The 22,107-nt window shown below is 41.0% G+C and overlaps 2 protein-coding genes and 1 long non-coding RNA gene across 6 annotated transcripts in view; 1 reads left to right on the top strand and 2 right to left on the bottom strand.

The window, feature by feature from the left end:
- Window positions 1-912, bottom strand: part of LOC310766844 — a 37,416-nt gene extending 36,504 nt beyond the window's left edge. The window contains exon 1 of the long non-coding RNA XR_014550445.1: window positions 778-912. This is a non-coding gene — a long non-coding RNA (uncharacterized lncRNA). The remainder of the gene's footprint in view (window positions 1-777) is intronic.
- IL7 (interleukin 7) lies at window positions 9-11,394 on the top strand (the record flags this gene model as incomplete). Of its 4 annotated transcripts, none has more annotated exons than XM_083623435.1 (6): window positions 9-577; window positions 4,484-4,611; window positions 8,416-8,487; window positions 8,969-9,015; window positions 10,036-10,150; window positions 10,769-11,394. In XM_083623435.1, the coding sequence occupies 6 exons, from the start codon at window positions 568-570 to the stop codon at window positions 10,919-10,921; spliced, it is 525 nt and encodes a 174-aa protein (XP_083479561.1). In that variant the 3' UTR covers window positions 10,922-11,394. The 4 variants fall into 4 exon arrangements, with proteins under 4 accessions (XP_083479561.1, XP_083479562.1, XP_083479559.1 ...); XM_083623433.1 differs by lacking the exon at window positions 9-577 and adding an exon at window positions 932-1,280; XM_083623434.1 differs by lacking the exon at window positions 9-577 and adding an exon at window positions 2,089-3,000.
- Window positions 11,395-14,768: 3,374 nt separating this feature from the next.
- ZC2HC1A (zinc finger C2HC-type containing 1A) overlaps window positions 14,769-22,107 on the bottom strand; it is a 31,481-nt gene continuing 24,142 nt past the window's right edge. Inside the window, exons 7-9 of the mRNA XM_083623412.1 lie at window positions 21,077-21,182; window positions 19,301-19,411; window positions 14,769-18,008 (exon numbers count right to left, since the gene is read on the bottom strand). Of these exons, the coding sequence (XP_083479538.1) occupies window positions 17,834-18,008; window positions 19,301-19,411; window positions 21,077-21,182 (392 nt within the window). The 3' untranslated portion in view covers window positions 14,769-17,833. The remainder of the gene's footprint in view (window positions 18,009-19,300; window positions 19,412-21,076; window positions 21,183-22,107) is intronic.

Here is a 22,107-nt window from a genome sequence, read left to right as displayed (position 1 = left end):
CACCCGTAGCTCCGTCCACGCCTCTCGCCGAGGAACCTCGGAGGAGCGCTCAAGAGCTCCGTCACTGCGCGCCAGCGGACCGAGCCTGAAGGGAAAGCGCTGCCCAGCCGGAGCGGCGGGACGGAGCAGCGCGGCAAGCCCTGCGCTCGCGTGCGCCTTGCACCGGCTCCACACCGCGGCGCCCGGTCACAGGCGGGTGGGACGCGCCTGGGCTCCTCGCCGTGCGCTCCTCGCTGACTGAAGCCCTCCGCGGCTAGTGGCTACGTCGGAAAGCGAAACTTAATTGGACCCAGTCGGAAGCCTCCCGGGTTCGGCTGCCTGCCGTCCCCAGAAAACGAAGGCTGAGGCAAAACAAACCAAGAGCCGCTGCTAGTTGTGTTTGTTGGAACGTTTTATTTCAACTTTCGCTGAAAGCTTCGCGCAGCTAGCCGGCCATATTCAGCCTCGGCTCGCGTTCTCTCCCCCCCCCCCCCCCGACACCCGAGGTCTCGCCTCAAGGCGGCAGCGCGATGGGCACGAGCCTGGCCCCACCACCATCATGAGCGGCAAACTCCCTCCGCGCGGACCATGTTCCATGGTAAGGAGACGGCGGCGAGGCTCTGCGCGCGCATAGCCCGCTTCGGCCTTGCGTCGCGGGCGCACGCGCCCTGCTCGCCGACCCTTTCGCTTCGGCGCCGCGTAGACCCTCCGCGGAAGACGGGAGAGGGAAGCGGAGACCCCGAGTCGCCCCCGTGGCCCCTTCACCTACTCCGCAGCGTCTCTGTCCCGACAACCCACCTTTGCGCTTTCCCTGAGCACGCGCTCGCCTCCTGCTGCTGCTTCTGCTGCGCCTCCTGGGCGACTCTCGAGCCTTTGCGCGCCGCGTGAGAGGCTTCCGCGCTTTTATCCCCTCGGCCCGCGGAGGGAATTTCCCCGCGTTTCCAGAGCGAAAATGGAAGCGCCTTATTCCCAGCAGCGCTGGGCAGAGACACCCGAAATCTCCCGGAGACAAAGGCAGGGGAGTGGTGGAGGACATTTGTTTGCGAGGCGAGGCACGTTGGGGCGAGCGAGTCCTCGGAGCCAAGTGTCACCCCGCCCTCGACGGGTGCCATTAACCCCGTTCCCAAGTCTTCGGAAGCCAGGCGTCTCCACACGCCGCGCGGAGCCCAGAAAATCCCGAGGGCTTAATTCCAGCTGGCAAGGCGCGGGGCTTCGCTTCTTCCTGCAGGTGCTCCCCGCCGCCGGCATGCCAGCATTCGCGCCTTCTTTTCCCGTAAAACTTCCCCGGGACGACCCAAAAAGTAAAGCACCAGCCAAAAGCCATTAAAAAAGAAAAGATACCGTTGCAAAAGATGGTAACCCCTTAGTTGACCTCTCAAACAAGGAAATAATAATTTAAAAAACGGTAAGGTGAAGAACTGCAATGCCCATAAGGGTATCACAATGAGACTCTTCTGCCTCTCCAGAAGGGTTTGTGGGATCCTTCCCAAAAATGATCTTGGCCGGCCAGAGCCGAACGTGAAGATTTTCCTCCAACAGGTGCTTTTGCAAGTACCCTTTGCCATAGTTCAAATATACACAGCACCATTTGTGTGTGTGTGTGTGTGGCAGGTGTCTGGGGGATAAACTTATGAGGACTCTTATATTGCAAACAGTATGGGATAGTTCCAGGTTGTCATTAGTTCCTTAATACTCACGGGCCATGGTTTAAACTAAGGGTGGCATTAAAAACCCACCCCATTTTTTAGACACCCCCATGCCAGTGGCTTTGGGTAAGTCACAGGCTACCAGCTGCAGTAGCTTTTAGCAGAATCCCAATCCCTAGCAATAAAAACTCAGAGGGTTATACTAGCTCTTGAATCCAGGCTGGTGCTCTTTTAAAAATACCACTTTTAGGCTTTTCACCAGTTCTGTATCCTCTTTGCTGCAGGAGGTTTCACTTTCAATGGGTAAAGAGGTATGAGACAGACAGATAAGGTTGCCAGGCAGCACTGTTTGCTGCTAATTCCCAGAACTGTGCAGACTATGCCCACTAGCATGGAAAAGCTGCCAAGTGAGGACTGTAAAACAGTATTGCGGAAGTTTAGGTAGACTGTGTTCCAACTCACCTTGTTCAGTGAAGGAATCCCTGTACTGTATAGCTCTCCCCTCTTTTTTGCTTGCAAGCTTGTTCATGTGCTTGTTTCTTTCTGCTGCCATTTCTTCCTGTTGGCTGGTTAAACCATGCTGTACAGCAGGATGCTGTGTCTCCTTGGCTTGCCCTAATCTCCACTCTTCCTACCTCCACCCTTGGCTGTGTAGCAGTGATAATGTTCAGAAATAACAGGAAAGTTTCCCTGCTCGTTTCCATTGCTTACCTATAGTGCCTGGTTTTGTCGATATGTGTAGAAATGCAGGTGGGTGGTGCATGAGTCATTTGTTTTTAAAAATAATTTTTTGAAATATTTTAAACCACCCTTCATCTTCATGGATACCAGGGCAAGCTACAATAGGCATGAATAAAGCTGATCGTGCAAAAAAAACAAAACAAAACAAAAAAAACAATATGCAATAACCCTGGTGGCTGTTGACACTGGAAGGGCAGAAGAAAGCAGAAAACCAGCAGTAGATGGAGCCAGAGCTGATGACAGACAGAGCCAGCTAAATTATAGTTTCCCATTCTTTCTCTCCACTGAGGGAGAAATTCAACATAGGGTTAAGCATATTGCTCCATCACACAAGCATTTCTTGCTTGCCTGAAGGAACAATCTGCCCTCTTATCCTCCTGCGAGGTGCACACAACGGGAAGACAGGAGGGGAGCCTCATTGTGCTAGCAGAAGTCCTTGTGTGGGCTTCCATTGATGGAAATTCTACTACAGTAGTTGAATCTGCAACACTGAGACTAAGGAGAAGGAAGCTGCCAGCCAGTGCCATCCCCTAGGCTGGTTGTAAGTGTGAAGTTAAGCAAGTGGGGGCTGGCTGAGGGTAGTCTGAGCTTGATGGGGGCACTGTACCATTTGCCCTAATGGACCTCTGCCGCAGTAAGACAATAAAATTACCTAAAACTTAATTACCAAACACTTAGAAGTGTCTTAAAAAGCCAGAAATATTTCTATTAATCATATTGCCAAAAGAAATAGGAAAAGCGAAAAGAACATTGTTCATGTATGGGATAATGGCGGCCAGAATTTTAGTAGCAAGAAATTGGAAAAATACAATACCACCTAACACGGCAGATTGGCAAATCCTAATGGCAGAATATCCGCAGCTAGCAAAGGCGACAGGAAGGATAAGAGGCCAAACAAAACAATTAGTCTATAAGGATTGGAACATTTTTAAATAATACTTTAAAAACTATGGTATAAAAGGAAACCTCTTGGCAGAATTAGACTGACCCTTGTATTGTATAGATATAAGTTTGTAGGGAGGTAAAAAGAAACTATATAAGAAATATGTAACTGTGCAGTATACGGTAACCCATAGATAAACTACAGTGAGACTAATTGGAAGTCATTTTTTATTTTTCTCTTTACAAGTTTTATAATTGGTTTCATTATTGGGAGTATAAATGATGTTAGTCGTATTAATTTTGTTGTTTCTTATATTGTTGTCGTTTGTTTGCTTTTTCTATTGTTTGCCTGCCTGCTTGCTTGTATGTTTGTTTGTTTTCTCTTCATAAATGTATTTATTTTAAAACAATAAAGATATATTCACGAAGGAAAAAAAGAAAAGAAAAAAAGGAAGTGTCTTCAAACCAAGTAGAGCAGGCTAAACAATAAGCCAACTTTAAAATGCCCACAGGAAATATGGTTTGTAAATTTCCCCTTTAATAGAATTTGATAAAAGGAATTCCATCCTCATGATTTAGTGCCATTGGCCTAGTATTGTGGAATGCTCTGCTCACATAGATTCAGGTGGTGCCTTCTGCTGAAAACTATTCTACCAGGCCTATGTAGCCAGTTAAGTATAGATATTTCCAGTGATTAATTGATAATCTCTTTTCAACTTTTTAATATGGTTTTTATTATATGGTTTTATGTCATTTTTGTTGTAAACCGTTTGGGTATGTTTCATGAAATAGAATCATAGAATTCCAAGTTGGAAGGGAAAGAGGGTCATCTAGTCCCACCCCCTGCAGTGCAGGAATCCTGCCCACAGCCGGCTCTGGGTGGGCTCAAACCACCAACCTGCTGATTAACAGCCAGACACACTGACTCGTTGCTCCACCCTTTAAAAAATTAAGACATATAGATGCAGTGCTGTGCCATCCTATGTATGTCTACGCATTTGTAAGTTCTACTCAATTGACTGGGACTTTCTCCCAGGTAAATGAGCATAGCATTGCTCTCATTATGTCCTCAGTGCCTGCCTCTGTAATGTATAAATCTGAATAATGTTGTCAAGCAGTAATCTGTTACATATCTCCAACCCATCACTATTTAATATTAAGTCATATTACCATAGTCAGCTGAGCATATAACTTCCTTGGTACAAGCTGTAATTCAATGTAATTTTGTAATCTAGCTTTTTTAAGGTATATCTTTGGGATTCTGCCACTGTTCCTAGCTTTGGTACCAGTTGGTTCATCTGCTTCCATGAATGCTTTCCTGGAAAAATATGAAATGTTTCTATCTTTCAACATTCGCGTGCTGGTAGGTATCGTTTAATATACATATATAGAGAGAGGGGGGGGATGTATTTATCTGAGCAGTTCTAACACCCTGAATGTTAAAACATTCCCAATGGAGATGTTAGTAATCCCGTTGTCTTGAAATATAGAAATGAGGTGTACTATGTGGGAATCTATGAATATATGGTATCGTTTGTGTAATAAATTACACCTGCCTACTGCTCTTCAATCAGAGAGTTCCCAGGACGGCAATATAACAATAAAACCATTAAAAAAGACAAAAGATTTAGTAAGGGCAGTGGTTAAAACAACAGATAACAACAAACTTGAATTGGTTTGAATAGACAAAGTTAACGGTGCCATGGCTTTGAAAATGGCCAGTGCTGGGCAAACATTGAATTGTTGAGTATTTCCCCCCCAGTCTACTCACATGAGCCATCATACTTCTCTCTCCTCCATAGGAATGTATGGCAATTATATTATGAAACAAATCCTGGTGTAGTTCCATGCAAAACTGAAATGTTCTCTTGAAAGAACTATGACAGGTGAATTGGTGACAGAAAATCAGACCTGAGGCAATGGTGGCATTAGAAAAGAAAGCAGAACCAGTCCTTGGCACACACTTGGAGAAATGGGAGATGCTAGGATTCAAGCCTGCCTCTTTCAACTGATAATGACACAATAACAAATGCATATAATGCTGCAATTGCTGATTTGCATTAGCATCGCTTTGTTTGGAAGAGATGTGCTTCCACTTGTATCTTCATGCCTTGTGGTTGTTTCACTCTACTATCTCAGCTGCTGAGTCAACAGTAATTTGTCATTGGGTTGTTGCCAGTGTTTAATACCAAGAAAACAAGCTATGCTTCTGATTACAGTGTTTGTTTGTTTGGCATCCAACATGCAGGTAGCTGAGTTCACATTGAATGTCTTGAAGTGATTTCAGAACTGCTGTAATTCATGGATCCAAACTAAGTGAGTTGAACTTCATTTCCGTTTAAGTCACTGTTGTTAAACCATGACTAATTTGCACCATTGAAATCAATAGGATCTTAGTTCAACTCACTTACAGTGCAGTCCTAACCATATCTACTAAGAAGTAAGTCCCACAGTTCAATGCAGCTTACTCCCAGGTAGGTAAGTAGAGTTAGGACTGCAGCCTATGTCTGGATCCAATCTATTACATTGTTACCTAATTTGTTATCAAAATTCCATAATACGTTGCTAGGAAGCAGCTATAGTTTTCCTTCCAGAAGCTAATCCTTTCTCTATTTTTGTTCTAGGGAAATGGGTTTTTCCTTGCTTATTTGCAAGTCACTTTCCCATCATTCTGGTGCATCTGTTGCCAGGCATCTCTGTGCCAAAATGTAGGAAATAGAGCAAACATTTTAACTGCCAAGGGATGAATAATTAGCAAACTTTCACAATGGAAAAGATTGCAGTACTGAGACACCAAAACTGGATCTTCTTAAATACTTGTGAGCCAAATTTTGTTTTGTACTTGCTAAAGGCTGCCTTGTGGTCATTTTCCGTTTAGATGGAGAGGTTGCCTTTTTAGAGCAGCATGACAGGAAGGTGATTGATTGAAACCCAGCCAGATGGGCGGGGTCAAAATAATAAAATTTATTTTTATTTTTACAGAAATTTAGGACACGGTTTGCTTTAGCAGGATAAATTGACTTAGTAAACTATTCATTGAGTGTTTGCATGCACTCAGTAAAAGGGATGTTTTGTTTATTCCTGGTCTCTGCTTTGTAGTGTGCTGTGATTAGGATGATGGGATTAATCTTGAAAAGGATTGTGGTATAGAGGTGATTAATGTAAATGACTGCAGCTGTAGGATAAGGGGTTCAAAAAGAGAATGAGAAGAGCTTCCCAATAACCTCTCCAGACTGAGCAAATGGGGAATAAGATGGCGAATGCAATTTGATATAAACAAGTGTAAGGTAAAGGACCACTGACCGTTAAGTCACAGACGACTCTGGGGTTGCGGCGCTCATCTTGCTTTACTGGCCAAGGGAGTCGGCGTTTGTCCGCAGACAGCTTCCGGGTCATGTGGCCAGCATGACTAAGCCACTTCTGGTGAACCAGAGCAGCGCACAGAAACGCCATTTACCTTCCCGTCAGCACCTATTTATCTACTTGCACTTTGACGTGCTTTCGAACTGCTAGGTTGGCAGGAGCAGGGACCAAGCAATGGGAGCTCACCCCTTCACGGGGATTTGAACCGCTGACCTTCTGATCAGCAAGTCCTAGGCTCTGTGGTTTAGACTACAGCGCCACAAGTGTAAATAAGCCCCTTCATATCACATAACAACACTCGTGGGGCCTGAACTGACCAGGCAGTGACTGACCAGGAAAGAAACCTTGGAGTCATAGTGAATAATTCAATGAAGATGTTGACCCAGGGTGTGGCAGCTGTCAAAAAGGTTAATTCCATGCTAGGAATCATTAGGAAAGGAACTGAAAATCGTAATGCCGTTATCTAAATTTATGGTACAACCACAAATGGAATACTGTGTGTCGTTCTGGTTTGCCGGTTTGTTGTAAAGTTGGAATATGTTCAGAAAAGGGCAACCAAAATTACTGGGGGGGTTGGGTGGGTGGATCAACTCCCTGGTGCGGTAAGGTTACAGCATTTGGGAGTTTTTGATTTACAGAGAAGGCAAGTAAGAGAGAAGTTTATAAAACCATGCACGGCATGGGAAAAGTGGACAGAGAGCAGTTTTTCCTCCCTCTCCCAACGCTAGAATTCATGTACATCTAATAAAGTTGAATGCTGGAAGATATAGCACATATTTAAGCTGTAGAACTCATTTTCATAGGAGGTAGCGATGACCACAAATTTGGATGGCTTTAAAAGAGGATTATACAAATGAACTGAGTATCTAGTAGCTAGCAGCCATGGTGGCTATTCCCTGCCTCCACAGCTGGAGTCTGTCTGCTTCTGAATAGCAGCTACTGGAATCCACAGGAGTGGAACAGTGTGAATGTGCTGAGGTCAGGATGCTGGACCAGATAAGCTGTGGGCCTGATCCAGCAGGATCATGTTAAGTTCTCTTGTAGAGTTGGCCAAGAGTGGATGCCACCCCAGAGCCAAAAAAGGCTAGCTACCCCTTTTCTAACAAAGTATCCAGTTGAATTCCCCTGTGCCATAGTTTTTCTAGCTTAAAATGCTTATTTATGGATCTAGGGAAAGGGAAAGTCTAGCCCTCTGATTTCTGAGTAAACATGCTTACAGTCAATCTATTAAAACAGTAAGGAAATTCCGTAGGAATAGCAACATGCAAAACTAAGCAGTTGATGACATACAGTTTTTCCAGGATGTCCTCTCATATGGCTGGCAATAAATCATAATAAAATCCTGCATTAGAACATTTGTGGTGTTCATGTACAGACCTAGATACTTGGGGTGGGGAGAATGCTGAAATAACAAAAAGCTTTTTAAAATGTGAAATGAAGCTAAAGTATGCAGGCAAGCATGTATTTTCCTCTTCAACAACTTCTTTTATGTCTTCCTTTTAAAAAACAAACAAACATATTCTATTCTTGAGGTTTGGACATAAAATGCTGTTGTATCCAACTGACTTCATACTGTCTACATGTAAGTGCACCCAGCAAGGCAGATCAGTTACTCCAGGCTGATGAACCAAATGGAGGGAAAACAGACCACTGCATATGAATGCTTGCAGAAACGTTTCTCATGCTTTCACAATGGATCTCAGGGACATGGTGAAATCATTGAGTGCATTGAGCTTATTACACTGGAAAAAGAGATGCAGAAGCATCTAAATTTAAACGTTGTTACTTGCATTCTAATTTATAGGAAAACCAGATTGAACAAAATGATGGATGTAACCGGTCTAACACCAATAGAGTTTTCTGCAACACAATGGAGGTAATGTTGCTTAAAAACAACAACACATTGTAGTTTCTGTAGAGCAAGCACAATAGGAAAGGATTTCACAATTCTGAGACATTGTTGACTTTTGGGGGGGAACATCTCCCCCTCCCCCCCCAAAAAAAGTCTTCGGGCTTTTTTTGGATTGAAATCTGCCCAGACGCCATTTTGATAGTCTGATTCCTGGATGCGTTGGTGGAACTGCCAAGAGAGGACCTTATGCCGATCTTCACACCTGGAAAGGTGTGTACGGAAGTGGTGTGGGATGGTGCCAAAGGGAATACTGACAGCGCCCAACAAAATGATAGTTGTAAATGAATACTTGTAGAAACATTTCTCACAGAGTTTCAGAACTGACCACAGTAATGTGCACAAGCCATTGACTGGTTATACAACAGTGGGTTTATTTACACTGGAAAGAGAAATGCGGAAACATCTGAATTAACATGTTTGTTCCTTGTGTTCTAATTTGTTATAGGTGAATACAACTGGACTAGAAGTGTTCTGCAATTCAGCTTTGGTAATGTTGATTTTTCTGGAGTTAGTATATACTGTATCCTTAGTTTCTGCGGAGCAAATACAAGCAAGGAAAGATACCATAACTATGAAAGACACTTCCCTTTTCCTTGCCTGTGACCTGTTCAGGGTATCAGCAGGATGAGTGTGTTGTCCTTCCAGACTTTCTTATACTTGGCCTGAAGCTGATGTGCTTTAAGTATAGCATGGAAAAGCATGACCAAGGCATGACCAGCCTGGTCAAATGGCTTGAGCTTTTATAAAGGCATGATGAAGCATTTTTACAACTCACAGGGGCATTTTGACTTTATCTTCTATTTGCATTTTATATTGTTTCACAGGCAGCACGTACTAGGGTTTGGAAGGAAGGAAGCATCCCTGGAAATTTATGGCATCTTGTAATATTTGAATTTATTCATAAATATAGGGTGCTATTCAAGTGTAAGCCCTGTTTAGACTAGACCCATTTAAAGTAATAAACACGGCTAGCTTAGGGTCGTTCATTCCAATGAGTCTACTTTGCGTAAAACTTAGTTGATTACAACCCTATATATACTCTCCGTCTGTCATAAAGTATCAGAGCTGCGTATGATATATATATATATGTATATACTAAAATAGAAAAACCATTAAGAACAGAACTAATCTTGGCACTTAAATTAGCCCAAGCCATTGTGAAAAGTGGTACACGGATAGTGCCCGCTGGCCTTAGAGCTGCACAGGATTACCCAATATAAAAGAAACAGTCCTATGGAAAGTTTAACTTTTTAAATGTTAGAGCAGTTATTGGAGGCACCAGCATTAAATGGAGAAGACCTAGCAAAGTGTCGGTGTCACTTGAAAGTAGTGTAAAGGAGAGACTGGGAATTAAACTCCACACTGAAGTAAAAGTGGGGCGTAGGGATCAACATATTGAATATTTTATTCAATTTTGAGATCCAAGAGCCTGAAGGATCAGTATGTAAGAAAGTTGTATCAAGCCTAATAGCACTCCAACTCATTAACATTTTTTTTTTGTTTACATAAGAGAGACATTCGTGACATGGCATGCCATCTTCAAAAAATGACCAAGAGATGTAACTTCACTGAAAGTGTAGAGAAGAACATGAATGATGTTTCAGCTATGACATTGGTAATGCTCAAGGTATGCTTTGTTTTTGCAGCTTGTTTCCTTTCAGCTACTTTTACTTGCCCCTCACATCTGTGCACCCCTCTTTACTTCTGGAAGATTTGACACTGAATTTGCTGATTCAATAACATATCCATCATTTTCCTAGTGTTATTACCTGCATAGCACTTAACTGCTTTCCCCCCTAGCTGATTTATTGAAACACCTCATACAGGGGTCAGCAAACTTTTTCAGCAGGGGACCGGTCCACTGTCCCTTGTGGGGGGCCAGACTATAATTTTGGGGGGGGGTGGTGGGAATGAATGAATTCCTATGCGCCACAAATAACCCAGAGATGCATTTTAAATAAAAGCACTCAATCTACTCATATAAAAACACGATAATTCCCAGAATGTCCGTGGCTGGATTTAGAAGGCGATTGGACTGGATCTGGCCCCCAGGCCTTAGTTTGCCTACCCATGACCTTGTACAACTTTTTTTTGTTTTGTAGTGGCTTAAAATGTAGCTAGTATATTCTTAAGCCTACCAATTTCAAAATGTTTCGTGTACAGACTTGATATATTGTCACTCAAAAAGATGATCTATGTACACTTCAACAGCCATCTCTTCTTTTTTTTTAAAAAAAAAATACAGGACTGCAACAACAACACTGGTATAAAACGACAAAGAGAAAACCCATGTCCAAATGTAAGATATATCAAAAGGCTCTGTCGTCAATGTTTGATAAAGGATATAACTGTTCAGTTTAAGTCATGTTGGCAGCAACTGATGTCACTTGGGACTTAAGTGGAATAGGATGAAGCATTTGAAAGCTTGTTACAATTAAGTGAAGCTTTATGAACTACACAACGCTCTGGTTTTTCAGAGCACACCGGTTTTCTATAAAAATACTTTTAAGCACTGCAACTATCTCCTCTTTGCTTATGCAAATCTTCTGCACCAAGTCCCTGAGAAGACTGCAGTTCTTTCGTTCTTGGGAAGAGGGGGCACGGAGGCAAAAGTTGGAAGTTTGTAGTCAAGGCACTCTGTGTCTCAAGGAAACTTTCGACACCAGTGGAAGCAGAGAACTGACCAGTGGGGTGGAGAACTGCAATCTGTACTTCATCAGTCATTAAAACCTGTACCTGCCCTTTAAAATATATTATTTAAACCGACAACTGTTTTAAACGTACAACTGAAACAATGAAGCACTTTAAAAAATACAAAGGAACTTAGAAAATTATGTGTTTTTAATACATTGTGGTGGTGTTGTTGTTGTTTTTAAAAAAGTCATTACGAGGGATTTCTTAAGTTACTAATACTGTACTTCATGGATTTCAAAACCACTTTAGGACCAAAGGCAAGCTTGGAAGGAAAAAAGGATGAATGAAGAGTAGTTTCTTGGTTTGGGGATTTGTAGTAAGGAGGAGTGTAGGTAGCTTCTAGGAGCTAAACTGTGAATATGAGGAACGTACTGCTGCTTTGTTTTGTGGAAGTTAGAAAGGTACTTGCAGGAATACTCAGGAATTGCTCAAATTTGGGATTGACTTCTTGGGTGCCAGCCATTTAATGCAACAGCCATTTAACTTAAAATATTTAGATTTTTAAAAATAAAATAATACTGGCATTTTACAGCTAGAATGTTTTAATTTAACAAATGCTTTTTATATTTGTCTTGTATAAAATTGCAGAGTTCTGAACTATTTTTAGTATTAAAAGTATCTATATTGCTGTCTCCTATATTGTATCTATATTACTGTCTAATGATATTTGTAGTGCATTCTAGCATTAACTAGGGAGAAAACAGTCTCGAAGCAGAAAACAGAAAGCCTGGAAGCAGAAAGTTGTTAACTCTTCTTTAAAGAACAACAACCGTAAAGCCAAAAAATGTAACCATGATCTCATTCTCAGGGATCCTACGTCGGCTCCTAATGCTCCCCCTGTGCGTAAGCAACGCAGCCATGCGACTAGAATTGAAGGTCGCATCCTTAGAAACTTGCCTGTGGAAGCAAGTCTTCAATTACTGGTTATCATTGTGGCATAGATTACCAAACCATTACCTTGTCCAATGCTTATGGCGAGATGAATTCTCTAGCCTTTGGACTAGTAGAATTCATGCCAAACTCCTGAGTTATGGAATCTCTCCCCCAGATTCCCTAAAACTAGACCAAATCACTGCTCAAAGACTGATCCGCCAAAGACTGGATGACATTGATTTACAGCGAAATTATACGCTGGGGGGAGGTGTTTGTTCGCCCCAGAACATTGGTATCACTTTAACTTACTGCGTTCCATCATACCTCTCCTCCCTTTCGACTGTTGCCCATAGACTGGCCTTCACCAAAGCGAGGTTTAACGTTTTTCCCTCCAATGTCCTGAGACATAGGTTCTCAAAGGGCCAAGCCCCCGCCGTGTGCGAATGTGATAAGGTGACGCCGGAGTCGCTCCAGCACATTATGTTCACTTGCCCCTTGTTCAATGTGCCACGGGCAAATTTGTTGGGATCAATCATACAGAAACTAGAGGGTACCCCACCAAAATTCCACCTTGCCCAAATCTTGCAGGACAAGGATACCCACACGACCCTGAAGGTGGCTAGGTTCCTAGTTGCTGTCATTTCCCAAAAGCGACGCCAAGGAGCACTACAAGCAAATTAAGGCGTAGTATGCCTTTCCATTTTATAGTTTTTTATTGTTATAGTGGTGTTTTAGCGATTGTTTTTTTTTATTATTATTTTTTATTTCCCTACGGCACAAGCTGTTATTTAGGTGTTGTTTTTACCTGTATGGGCCTATGGCCGTAATAAATTTCTCTTCTTCTTCTTCTTCTTCTTCTTCTTCTTCTTCTTCTTCTTCTTCTTCTTCTCAGGGATTAAGCTAAATGAATTTGGAATGCAAACAAAACACTACTATAACATGTGTAGTTAATAGCTATAAATGCAGTGCTATTTTTCAAGAAAAAGAAGTGCCAGAACTCACCACGAATGCCTCCCTCATCCTCTTAGAATGACAATAGTGCTCACCTGAGAGATGCTGGAACAGAATTTCTGAGCTCTCGCTGAAAAAAAAGCCCTGTATAAATGTCTTAGTGCATAACATCCTGTTTCTAGGAAGATGTTTGATATCTGTTAAAACTTACGTCTTCTTCCTTTAGTCAAGTTGAGCCCAAGTGTAGACCACCTTTGGTGGCCTCCCTATATCCCTCCCTCTGCGATGGCCAGCACTTGTTCACCTGCCTGACTCTCTGCTGGCTCTTCCGTTTATCATCATGGCAGAGGTCGTTTCTTGGTTGCCCAGTCAGCCTCCTTGCGTGCCCCATGATGTACCTTTGTGCTGCTGCAATGAGAAACGGAAGATCCATCAGGAAGGCAGCCAGGTGTCCCAACCTATGTCACTAGATTGTCTTACTCCTGTAGCTGGGTTGTCTGACTTTCTGCAGCAATCCTACAGAATGCATGCACCTAGAAAGAGAGCCAACGGTACTCTAGCTATCATGCTGTTGTTGGGTAATGTCTTCCCACTGTCTTTTTTGTTCCTCTTCACAGCACTGAGGAGGAACAGCTGAGGGTTGCATGCAGTCCATAGGTTGCCACCTGTGTTTTAGCCTACCTGTGCATTAGACCTGAATTCTCCTGTTTCATGCTTCCAGTTATTTTTATTTCCCACCTGGTCAAGCCAGTAAGGCACACTGGCCCAGCTCTCCATTGTAACATTGTACAAGCACTGAAATATGGGAGTAGACTTCTGTGGATTTTATCATTTTTCAAGGGAGTGCATGGAGGTATTTTGAGCACAAGTTTGACATGGAAAGTGTTATCAGCAGTTTCTTAAACACAGCAAATATAGTAGAGGAGTATTAACTCACCTGTGTTCTTTCCAGTGCATTTCCAGGTGCAATGCAAATGGGGTTTTAGACCTGAGTAGAGGACTGCCATATAAGCTTTTCCAAAATCAAAGTTGGGTTCAGAGTCATTTTCTGGATTCTCCCAATTTCCGATACTAGGCTTGCATGGCCCACTTTTAGTGGGGACCCCCCCCCACTTACTAAATATGTACATGTTGACTATACCAAAAAAAATCTTCAAGGTTTTTAATGGCAATCAGTGGTGGGCTGCTTGGTTTGTTCTTAATTTTAACTGATTTTTGACTGCTTTCCTCATTCATGCTGCTGCTTTAAATTGTGTGTATTTCTTTTATATTGAGTTGGATGGATTTTTGATGTAAACAATTCTGTATATTTAATAAAACATAAATATTTTAAATAAAAATAAAATGTTGGAGGTTTGACTTGCATAAAGGTTAAGCTGCAGGGACCCAGTTAATAGCACGCTATATACTTTTACAATTTCTATTGCACACGAATACCCAGTCTCAAACTTTAGGTCAGCTTGCTTGATCGGGGAAGGATGAACCCTTTCAATAGTGTGACAAGCCACAAGACCATTATGTTGGCACCATCAGGATTCAGTGTCAAGTAGCTTGCCCACATCTAGTTCACATCACCCAGGTACTGAGAAAGATTTCAGGATTTGACAGCTTATGTACTAACTTAGCAGCAAGGGTGCTGCCAGAAAAACAAAACAAAGGAACCTACTATGCAACATTAAGAATAATAATAATAATAATAATAATAATAATAATAATAATAATAAATGTATGCAACAATTGCTTTATTGTTAACAAAGGACTAGATAACGTACAGCAAGCATGTACAGATTGCTTTCGCAATGATCCCAGTAAACATTTAGGAAAATCCAAAACACAAGTCAGAGCAAAGAATAAAAGGTCACATAACTAGAAATTAGATGACAGTTACAAAAGAGAGAGGATACAATATATTAAAAGATCAGGCAGACGCAGTAAGAAATCTGTATTGTTAGGCAGGTGTAATAAAGCATCTGTAGAAACACAGGAAAGCATTTATGTTACATAAATATTTGAGATCTTTGGTGAATGAAGATGCATATGAAGTCTCACCCAAGACAAAGCAACATCCACACAAGACTCTCAAAAGGGTCCATGTAGATCATTCAGAAATTTCCCAACATACCAGTCATCTCTTTCACAAAATGCAAAAAAATTAAGTGGAATGCCAGAGATTGATCACTAGATTTCCACCACTAAATACATTACAAATTAGCTTTTCTGATGCTAAGACTGATCTCTGTGCTGCTCTGCCATTAGGGCAATACAAGGTGTACATTTTTCAAATGTGTAGAGTCAACTCTGTGGCTAAAAGTAACCTGAAGTAACTCTGAGTGAATTCTTAAATATATTGAGCTCATCTCAGTATCATCATTTACATGAGATATAAATCTGTGGCATAACGTTAATGTATTTAAAAGTAAGATTTCAAGCAAATAAACAAGATGTATAATATAACTTACCAGATTTTCTAGTAAATGAAAAGGCAAAAGGAATGTTTTGAAAAAACTCTTCTCCTCCTTAGTATTCTGAGGATTAGAAGAGGGGGAGACCCTTTCATATGGAAACAAAATGTTACTGCATGTTTAAAGTGATTATTTTATAGATTAACCACCACCATTTAAAGTCAGAACCATATTATGAAATGATGCAATGTCATTGATTGGTTCAGAAATGTGATTCTCCATTAACATCAATAACATTTTCGTTTTAAGTGGTTAGGTTTGTCGATGCCTTTCTGATTTCTATCACACGGAAGAGCTCATCACACAGAACAATCACTCTTTAAGATTTTATAACGGTGCCTTCAAGTACTAAATCAACACACATAATTATTTCTGGTTTAGGTTGAACATGCCCATTATAGTGATTTCATCATGAAGCAATATGATATATTGGGCTCAGTTTTTTGTTTTAATGAAAACCTTTAAAAGTGCAACTTCCTAAATTATTGAATTTACCCCCGCCATTAAAATGTAACTATATATAATCAAAGATAGTACACTAATCTACTAATACAGATTGCAGACAAAGTATTCATAATTTTTTTAAATAAAAAGAAAAGGTCTGGAAGGAACACCTAAGAAAAGAGGGAGAATAATGTGAGCTATGCATAATAGTGCACACCTCAATGAAGTTCTAGACATCTTCTCCAGTACTGGTTCAGTTCCCCCACATTTAGCCACTGTAGCACATCAACTAAGCATTCTATAATGGCTGAATATTAGCCATTTGTATAGAACTGAAAATTGGGTCACAGGACAAGGTTTTGGATACTGCAGTTAAAATTGTACTTTTCATTTCTGAGCAACGAAGATCCACAAATAACAATCCTACATCAATGAATTTGTTAACTCTGATTATAAGGGACCTTCAATTTACCACCAGCAAGCATACTAGAAAGTTGAAGCAGGAAAAGTAGCTTGATCAACCAGTTGTATTTCCAGTTGCCATTAGTCACATCATTTGAAAAGATGAAAATAAGGTTAGATTAATGTCAGGTCAAATACTACAAAGTGCCCAGCTGACAGGTTAAATTGTTTCTTTATAAGATGTGACCACGGCTTAGAAATAACTGTTGGAACCAAAAAGGTCAAAATGATTTTGAGAAAGGCAGAAATGAGGGCTCTTCTCTATAGGAAAAATAATTTCTGTGAAAATGTATGCTATTACTAAGACAAACAACAATACTGATATAGGTTAAGGGCTCCAGTGGGTCAATGTACTCCCTGTGAAGCCAGTTTATTTTGATTTGGCTGCAGAAGGTACCAAAAACCCCTAAGCAAAAGATACTGCAAAGAAGAAGAAAAAGCATTATTCAGGTACCATGTTCTGAAACTCATTTGTTCTACTAATAATTATTATATAACAAGTGATTCTTTTTCTATTGTATCTTACCATCGTTGCAATAGCCACAAAACTCTATAAAGTGGGCATAATAATTTAGACCATACTGGACAAACATTAAAACTATGCTTATACTTGTTTTTAGAAAATAAGGAGCAGGGCTTTACAAATAATGGAAAAAGAGAGTGGTGTAGGAGAAGCTTGATAAAGGATGAGATTCAAGGTACCACTTATACATCCTCCATTCATTATAGTGAGGTTTGCAGGAAAAGCTGCCATTGGCAATTGATCCCATAGATATCTGAAGGTGAACTATTTTGCAAAACTAAGAATTATATTTAAAGAAAGGAATGTGAAAATTGGCTGGGGAAAATCTGGTACCACACACAAAGGAAGCATCTGTACAATGGACATTATAACATGTTTTGAAAGCAGACTCGGAAAAAATGCCAATCAGGTAGAATAATATCATAAACAAGATCGGTAAATCTGAACCTTTTTTGTTTGTTAGTAAGGTTTATGAGAACCTACTCATCAAGTTATCTACAGCAGCCAATATTCTCTAGATTCCCTTATTGGATGAACTTATTCGGGGTAACACTATTATGGGCGAATAACGAGAACCATGTAAGAATATACAGTAATACATAGCAGGATTACAAAAAACAAAATGACCCCCCCACACACACTTCTTGAGTTAATTCGCTCCATTAAAGATATTTCCAACAGTGTCTCAAGAATACCTTCTTGAATGGCACAGTTTCAGGTACCTATCAATTATATACAGTATATTTATATCTATATAAATTATTCTGCAACCAAAAAGAATTGCTCTCAGAAAATTACTATGGTGTTTTAGCACAAGTTCAGATGGGAAAGTACAGCGCAGAATTCCATGCAGCCATAGCAAACAGAGGAGCTCTCTTTTATCCTACTTTACAGAAGGTGTTCACAAAACCATTCTTCGAACTCCACATTCACAGCAGAATTTTGCAGATTCCACCGGGTATTTGGCGCCGCATTCGTAACAGAATTTTGGTAACTGTGCAGGTGAATTTCCCTCATTGCTTTTTGAACTTGCTCCATTGACAGAAGATGAGCAGTCTCCACTGTCATATCCAGTTCTTCATCAGCCATTGAACATTCAAAATGGAGAACATTATAGAGATTAGATAAATGTTAATAGTTTATGCGTGATTTGCAAAGCATTCATTCTGACCTTTCCCTTACAATAGTTCTTCAGTAACGTATCATTCCAAAAATGTGGCCTTCTTACTACAAAATAAAATAAAATCCCACAATACTTCCTTGCTGGATTATACAACTCAAACTCCATGCTAGCACTGGAGAACCTTAGGCCAATGGAATAAACTGAAAGAATCAAATTAATAGGCCCTTGTGTTAAATGTAAGGGCCCAATGGAAGATGAAATAGAAGTTCTGTGATCAGGATATTCTATACTTCTTGCACTGCTAACTGGAAACCTCATCAGGCTCCCGTGGAAGATCAGGAGGTGATATTCAGTATGCCTTCCATCATGCTCTTTCAGCTGATATAAAGCCATTCCCGTTAAGTGACTACTAGTTGCCCTGGTCTGCCCCTCTACAGAAAGGAAAGGTTACACCATCTCTTCCCAGAATAACAGTCCTGATTTTTAAAGCAATCCTGTAGGAAAAGATATGGAAGGGTCTGGATCGTGTCATATCTAGAAGGGACATAAAGGACACAAGTAAGCTCAAATTCTGTGGGCAATGGAGCAGAGAATAGAAGTCCAAGGTGCTATATATAAAGCAGAGGCAGATGCTAGCAGTTAACCTCTGAGCCTCTTAGCATATAATAATTATTGCATTTGTTAATTTCCTGCCTTTCCCCCAGAACCAGGACTCAAGGGGGCTTACAGGAACATGAATAAAACACAGAAACGTAAACACATAAAAGACAGGTATCTTCAAATTTAATTAAACTATGATAGAATAAAAACAATATAAAAATGAAAACTATTCACATGCAGATAGTAAAAAAGAAAAAAGCACAGAACTATTAAAATAATTTTCCTTAAAAAACCGTCAGTTCCCAAAAGCCTGTTGGAATAAGGTCTTTATTTGCCGGTGGAAGAACAAGGAGGGAGTCTAGCCTCTCTAGGAAGGCAGTACCAAAGCCTGGGAGCAGCCACTGAGAAGGCCCTCTCATGTCCCCACCAAACGTGCCTGTGATTCTTTTAAGTATTCCATTCCAAGGCCAGTTGTCTTATCCCTCAGTATTTATTTGTGATGTTATCTCCTCCCCCCCCCCCCATCAAGTGCCTAGGCTGAATTGTTTTTTTAAAGTCCAATTGTAACACCGCCACAACAAGACAGTAATCTTCAGATATATGAAACCCGTAAATACTTCCAGAAAGGCAAAAATCATGAATTACCTGTTTGAGTAGTTTTCAGTACTATAAGCTTTTCTTTTGTTTGCCATCATACCTATGCCAGCATTCCGTGCCACATTAGTAGGTGCAACTGTCCGTGATTTCATGGACCCTCTAAAAGATAACAGTAATTCAGTCAATTAGGCAGAATTTTGAAGCAAGCAAAAGCTTAGGGTACGATTCAGTGTCAACACACAATAAGCTGCTGTGCACACAGAGGTCTCTCTGTATGTAGCAGGGCTGCCAGTGGGGACTGGTGCTTGGCGTGTGAAGGGAGGCATTAGGGTTCACTGACCATCCTAAACAACGAATTGGCTCTGACAAAAAGTTACACTGGGATCAACTGCAGTAGGAAGTTCCCTCCTGAAGGTGTGCTGTCGTTTAGAACTGTCACTGGTGTCATCATGATGTCAGATGATCGACAGGTGGCTGGCCCCACCCACCTGTCAAAATGGCACCCTGGGTGGAGAGGTTGATATCTGGCCTGCCAGCTGGGAATAGTTTTCCACCTTTGATATGCAAACGTTTGCCATGTTGAATTCTCTGGCTCTGATCCCAAATTCTAGAGGTGCTTAGATGTGAACAGGAAATTCAATTTCTGCAGGCTTCCCCATTAACTTCAGTGGGGAAGAGGCAGTTCCAAGCATTCATCTCCATGTTCAAAGCAGTTTACTACCAACAGAAGTGAACGGGGGAAGCTCTTGAACATATGGGCTCCAGTGGGCAGGTGATTGCAGCTGCTAGTCTGGTTCTGTTTTCTGGTTAGATAATTACCCACAAACTAGACTGTCACATACACTGAAGTCTCTCATGGGTGTTTATTTAAACCAATTCCAAGTTCAGCAGCTTGACGTACTGTCCAAAGATAAAAATCTCTACTTTAGATTTGGTTCTTCCCCTTTAAACATGAAGAGACTTAAAAACAACAAAGGAGAAAGGGAAAACAAAGTTCAACTAAATGCGAGGGCAGAAGTCAAGCAGCCCCAAGCAAACACTATACTAAATTCAAAATACACCAGAGCCACATACATATTCTGCATAGCATTCTTTTAACTGTCACACACACTGCCTCACATCAGCAGCAATTAAAAAGCAACATCTATTGGAGAACTGTTATAAATGTGATATAATGAAATTCAGTTAGAGGGGATTCGAGGAAGTCAGTTATCAGTGTTATGAGAATTAGGTATTAGAAGAAATAATTTCCTTTTGTGTTTAATTTTATTGTATTGTATTGTAATGTGTTTATCTTTGTTGGTGTTTTGTGTTTCTTTGTTACATCATTTTGTGATAAATGTGGAAAATCAATTTGAAAAATTGAAAAAATAAATAAAAAGCAACATCTAAATTTATTTTCAAATATAAGCCCTAAACCCTATTGCTGCTAATACTTTTATCTGCTTTTCATGCAGAGATCAAATACTGCCACCTAGAGTACAAGAGAAAATATGCAGTTGTTTGGGGCCGTTAGCCTAAATTAGCATTGGCTATTGATATCAAGAGCTGCCTGCTGATGTTCCTCCATTGCTTCTACCACACAAACATTAAGCAGCAAGAGTAATCACAATACACAGAATATATTGATTGACACAGCGCCTGAGAATCTGTGTGAGACGAACTGATTTTCAACCTAGTGATTTTCAACAAAATATTATTGTACTGCACAGGTTTTCACTGTATTTATAAAATTCACTCTTTTACATAGAAACCACAACGAAGGACAAAGTATTCAAAGGTGTTTATTAAATACTATGCGTACAGCGTTAACTGTGTACTTACCCTGTTTGGGGGCTTGTCCTTGTTGAGTTTTTATGAGCTGGAGACAAACTTTGGATTTTACTTCCCACTGGCCCACTTGTAGACAGAATTTTATTTGCAGGTGTACCTTTTTAAACAAACATGGAAATATCATTTCTGTGCTTAGCAGATTTACTTTATTCTTACTTCACATCATGAAACTACATGCGATGAGGGAGTTTCTGTGATTTGATACCTTGAATAAAGAGGAGAAGTCAGAGCTGACAAATGGGATTGCAGCTGCAGTACTGCTGGGTGGGTGTTATCCTCCTCCCCAGTACAGTTGTACCTTGGAAGTTGAACAGAATCCGTTCTGGAAGTCCATTCAACTTCGAAAATGTTCAGAAACCAAAGCGCGGCTTCTGATTGGCTGCAGGAAGCTCCTGCAGCCAATCGGAATCCATGGAAGCCCCGTCGGACGTTTGGCTTCCAAAAATAGTTCGCAAACCGGAACAATCACTTCCGTGTTTGCAACATTTTGGAGCCAAAATGTTCAGGAACTAAGCTGTTCGACTTCCAAGGTACAACTGTATGCATTAGTCCTAGTGAAGTACAGTGGTACCTCGGGTTAAGTACTTAATTCGTTCTGGAGGTCCGTTCTTAACCTGAAACTGTTCTTAACCTGAAGCACCACTTTAGCTAATGGGGCCTGCTGTTGCTGCCGTGCCACTGCCGCACGATTTCTGTTCTCATCCTGAAGCAAAGTTCTTAACCTGAAGCACTATTTCTGGGTTAGCAGAGTCTATAACCTGAAGCGTATGTAACCTGAAGCGTATGTAACCCGAGGTACCACTGTACCTTAATTGTGAGTCTCCTGCTGTAAATAAACAGCAACTTCAGGATAGGCAGATTTTGACCGAGAAAGCAGCAAAGCTGGGCCAGTGGGGAGAGGAAGCACTGGCCAATTGAGGCAGAGAGAAATGAAGTCCAGAGTTATTCACTATAAAGAGCACCGAAGTGACCCTGTAACTGCCTAGTATCATCTTAGCAGGGCAATCATGGAAGATAACGAC

Source organism: Podarcis filfolensis (assembly GCF_964270895.1).
Source record: "Podarcis filfolensis genome assembly, chromosome: 7".
NCBI classification, from domain to species: Eukaryota; Metazoa; Chordata; class Lepidosauria; order Squamata; family Lacertidae; genus Podarcis; species Podarcis filfolensis.
This window is presented reverse-complemented; position numbering and strand designations above follow the sequence as displayed.